The following is a 4,923-nucleotide window of genomic DNA, read 5'->3' as shown; positions in this document are numbered from 1 at the left end:
GTGTAGAAAATGACTTGCCGTCTTCGGGACTTCTTCCAAAGTACATTGCTCAAAATTGCATAAATGGATCAACACAACCCGTGTCAATATAAGCTAAAATGACACGGTCCGTGTTCTGCAAGGTCCGTCTTTGCTTCTAGGCGAAAACTTGATTTTCCAACCTTTTTTGTTCCACGTTTGATCGTCCCGATACCTTCACCTGTGCTTCCCGCCACCTCCCAAAGCGCGTTTCCACCTCCGGATCACCTGAAATGAAGTGTAAGTTTAAAATGCACCAAAATCCCGAGATAGAATAAAAAGGAAAATTGCCAAAAGGCAGTTGTTGGACCGAACACGACCCTTGTTGAAATAGGGAAAATCAACACTGCCCATGTCATGTATAAAATGACTTGCCATCCTCAGGACTTCTCCCATAGTACATTGCTTAAAACTACATAAATATGCAAGTAAGATTGTTCCAATAAATAACAATACTTTTAATGAAATGAATATAAAATGAAGTAAACTACACTAAATCGATGCATAAAATGGACAAAAATATGTGCAAAAAGCACCTAATACTACGCTAGCTTCTAGCATGTACATTGGTTAACATGTCGCTCATATCCTTATCTTTCGGTAATAATATGTTACTTTAATGACTAATTGTGGAAAAAAAAACATTAGTGACCGATCTGAGATAAACACCAATCTTGGCTATTGTACAATATCAACTTTCCATCTTAATATAACATGTCAAATGTTTAGCCTATTTTATATATATATATATATATATATATATATATATATATATATATATATATATATATATATATATATATATATATATATATATATATATATATATATATATATATATATATATATATATATATATATATATATATATATATATATATTTTGGTGTTTCTGCAGGGCTTATGGGGATTTGATGGATAGTTTGAGGTAGTCATGTGTAATATTGTTGTGGATAGAGGAAGTTTAGAGGGAGATTGGTGAGCAGTAAGCTGGTCAGCACCCATCTTCCACCACCTCCTCCGTTCCTTCTTGGCAACAACACTGGAGTTTCCTACTTTTCATAAATTTAAACTTGTCAACACCCATGCTAGCTGTTCATCCGCTAATCATCATCCTTAGTCTTCTTCCTCAACCTGATCGCCGTTTAACTTTTACATTCGTCCTTCAGGTACTTTACTAGATCTATACCTCTTCTAATCTTATTACTTGCAACTACGTACTTGATTTCATCGATTTCTTCTGGTTGCTCTCATCTATTTTTAAGTCTTTCTCGTCATTTAATTTCATTTTCTCGTATGGGTTTTGCCTAAAATCAACAAATTTGAAGTCTTTCTGTCCATTTTAATAGTTTCTCATCTGTTTTTTTTTTTTTTTTTTTTTTTTTTTCCTGAAATCAACAAATTGAAATCTTTCTGTCCATTTTTATAGTTTCTCATCTGGGTTTTGCCAGAAAATCAACAAATTTGAAGTCTTTCTGTTGATTTTCAGCAAGTTCGCTCAGATTGGTTTTTTCTTGTTTAATCAACAATCTATTTACGATGAACTCAAGATTACTTCTCCGATCTGTTGGCAGATCTTTTTATTAAGAAAAAAGACGAAACTTTTCTTGAGGTGTTACATGTCTAATTTGTACGACTTGATACCTCTTTATGCAGCAAATTTGATGAGCAGAAGTTGATCGCTTTATGGGCAATACATGCCGTGGATCTTTAGGAACAAAACACACAGAAGGCTTTAATAAGCCCGAAGACCATTCAATCGCTACTCAAAACCCTTCTTCTGCTTTATCTAACAACTCTTTAGATTACTCACCCACCACCTTGATCAATCAAAACCTCATATCTCAAGAATTTTCAAAAGAACCCACTCCGAAACCCCTCCCTCTTCCCAAAAAAGACACCACCATAACCATGAGTCGCCATGGAACCTCCAACCAAGCTTACTACGTTCTTGGCCATAAAACCGATAACATTCGCGATGTCTACACATTGGGTCAAAAGCTAGGTCAAGGTCAATTCGGTACTACCTATTTATGCACTGAAATCGCAACAGGGATAGATTACGCTTGTAAATCGATTTCCAAAAGGAAGCTGATTTCAAAAGAGGATTTGGAAGATGTTAGGAGAGAGATTCAGATAATGCACCATTTAGCAGGACACAAGAATATTGTCACGATTAAGGGTGCATATGAAGATCCTTTGTATGTTCATATTGTCATGGAGCTTTGTAATGGTGGAGAATTGTTTGATCGGATCATTCAAAGGGGACATTATAGTGAGAGAAAAGCTGCTGAATTGACAAAGATTATCGTTGGTGTTGTTGAAGCTTGTCACTCACTTGGTGTTATGCATAGAGACTTGAAGCCTGAAAATTTCTTATTGGTTAACAGAGATGATGATTTTTCACTCAAAGCAATCGATTTCGGTCTCTCAGTTTTCTTCAAACCAGGTATATTATAATATTATATAGCAATACATAACCTGAAACTTGTAAAATGCCTAAATCTTTATATCTTATTATGAATTTGGTTTTCTTTCTTTCTTTTTTTTTTAGGTCAAATCTTTACAGATGTAGTAGGAAGTCCATACTATGTTGCTCCTGAGGTGCTTTTGAAGCATTATGGTCCAGAAGCAGATGTATGGACAGCTGGAGTGATACTTTACATACTGCTAAGTGGAGTGCCTCCATTTTGGGCTGGTATTTGTTATAAGCAATAAGCACTAGTTATGGATTTTCTTATCAGGAATGTTGACTTTGACTTTGACTTTGACTTTTTGTAGAAACACAACAAGGGATATTTGATGCTGTTTTGAAGGGAGATATAGACTTTGATTCAGACCCATGGCCTGTTATATCTGATAGTGCAAAAGATCTTATTAGGAAGATGTTATGTTCTAGGCCTTCAAATCGCCTAACTGCTCATGAAGTTCTTTGTATGTTGACTTTTTACTCAAAATAGTGTAAAACTAATTTTGATATCTTAAAGATTATGTTATTGAAAAGTGTAATATGAATTATTTGCATATAGGTCATCCTTGGATTTGTGAAAATGGTGTTGCTCCTGATAGAGCATTGGATCCAGCTGTTCTTTCTCGTTTGAAGCAATTCTCTGCAATGAATAAGTTGAAGAAGATGGCTTTACGTGTAAGAACATGTTTGACTTTGCTATTTCTTGCATTTACTACTTTCTTATATGATTTAAACATGACTGATGATATTATTGGATTAATAAAAAAGTAATCTTGATTCTTGAATCTTGAATCTTGAATCTTGAATCTTGAATCTTGAATCTTGAATCTTGAATCTTGAATCTTAAATCTTGAATCTTGAATGTGTTTAGGTTATAGCTGAAAGCCTATCAGAAGAGGAGATTGCAGGATTGAGAGAAATGTTCAAGGCAATGGACACTGATAACAGTGGTGCAATTACATTTGATGAACTTAAAGCTGGATTAAGGAAATTCGGTTCTACTTTAAAGGATACAGAGATTCGTGACCTTATGGATGCGGTAAATCTTGAGTTAAAAGTTCAAAAGTTGTACACGTGTCAAGTTGTGTGGTGTTTGTGCTGACATGTCATGTGGTTTTCCAGGCTGACGTGGACAACAGTGGGACAATAGATTATGGTGAATTTGTAGCTGCTACAATTCATTTAAACAAACTTGAAAGAGAGGAGCATCTTGTTGCAGCTTTTCAGTATTTTGACAAAGATGGAAGTGGTTATATAACGGTTGATGAGCTTCAACAAGCTTGTGCAGATCATAACATGACTGATTTTCTTGTAGAAGATATTATCAGAGAAGTTGACCAAGATAACGTAAAGTCAACATTTTAATATACAATCCTATACTATTTTTATGAGCTTATTCAAACCAAAAAGCTCTTGACTTTTTGCAAAAAGCTTTTTCAAATCAAACCTTTTCAAGTTGCTTGTTAATTGACAAGCTCTTCCCATGAGCTTTTTCAAATCAATCCATAAAAAGCTAATTGAAAAAGCTCCGAGTTTTATTGGTTTTTGGGGAATTTGAAAGAAAGAATGATGAGATTATGTTGTGATTATTATACAGGATGGAAGGATTGATTATGGGGAATTTGTGGCAATGATGACAAAAGGAAATGCAGGAGTCGGAAGAAGAACAATGCGCAACAGTTTGAATATGAGCATGAGAGATGCACCAGGGGCTCTTTAATTTAAGTATGTCTGCAAAGGTGGTGATATTGTAGATTGTACAGCTGGCAATGGAGGCTTCAAGGCTATGACTTAAGTGGTTGTGCCGCCGCCACCCACCACCATGAGGGAGGAGGAGTTGGGTGGCAGTGGATGTTTAATGTTTGAGCATTATTATTTGTTTTATGTTTGTTGTATTACTTGAAAGGATATGTAAGAACTTAATGAGTGCACAGTTTCTTGTTTGTTGTTATTATTGTTCAAATTCTTGTGCGATGACACTTCTATTGTTTTTAATTTTGATAGGAAACAAAATCTACTAAACTTTGTGCCTATGCTTCTTCATGTGTTTTACACTTGATGATAACTTGTGACTTGTGAGTTATTACACAAGAAACCAAAATCAAAATGCTCATCAAGATCTGTTCATAAGCCTGCTACTAAGACTAAGTTTGATTCGATCAGATTCAAATTGTTTGATACCATATTTAGAAGTCTTTGATCTCGTGTTGACTCAATCAAACTTCGACTTTGGGGTTGGTTTTTTCGTTTTTTTTTTTTTTTAATAAATCACTTTTGACCACTTCTGGTTGCGTCACATATAACACGCGTAACACTTGGTCTTTCATAGTTGTTTGTTTTTGGTTTTGACAAGACAGAACACTTGACCTTTTACAATTGTTTGTTTTTTATAAGATTTATGATTTAAAACTGTTGCGTGCGTGCTGCACGGCGATG

At 34.8% G+C, this 4,923-nt stretch overlaps 1 protein-coding gene across 1 annotated transcript; it reads left to right on the top strand.

The window, feature by feature from the left end:
- The first annotated feature begins 971 nt into the window (after window positions 1-971).
- On the top strand, window positions 972-4,518 carry LOC111896208 (calcium-dependent protein kinase 26). Its single transcript, XM_023892223.3, has 8 exons — window positions 972-1,186; window positions 1,674-2,466; window positions 2,572-2,715; window positions 2,799-2,951; window positions 3,047-3,162; window positions 3,359-3,526; window positions 3,610-3,834; window positions 4,085-4,518. The coding sequence occupies exons 2-8, from the start codon at window positions 1,704-1,706 to the stop codon at window positions 4,205-4,207; spliced, it is 1,692 nt and encodes a 563-aa protein (XP_023747991.1). The 5' UTR covers window positions 972-1,186; window positions 1,674-1,703; the 3' UTR covers window positions 4,208-4,518.
- The last annotated feature ends 405 nt before the right edge of the window (window positions 4,519-4,923 follow it).

The sequence above is a fragment of the Lactuca sativa genome, chromosome 8 (assembly GCF_002870075.4).
Source record: "Lactuca sativa cultivar Salinas chromosome 8, Lsat_Salinas_v11, whole genome shotgun sequence".
Taxonomy (NCBI): Eukaryota; Viridiplantae; Streptophyta; class Magnoliopsida; order Asterales; family Asteraceae; genus Lactuca; species Lactuca sativa.
The sequence above is the reverse complement of the archived record's forward strand: the minus strand, read 5'-3'. Positions and strand labels throughout refer to the sequence as shown.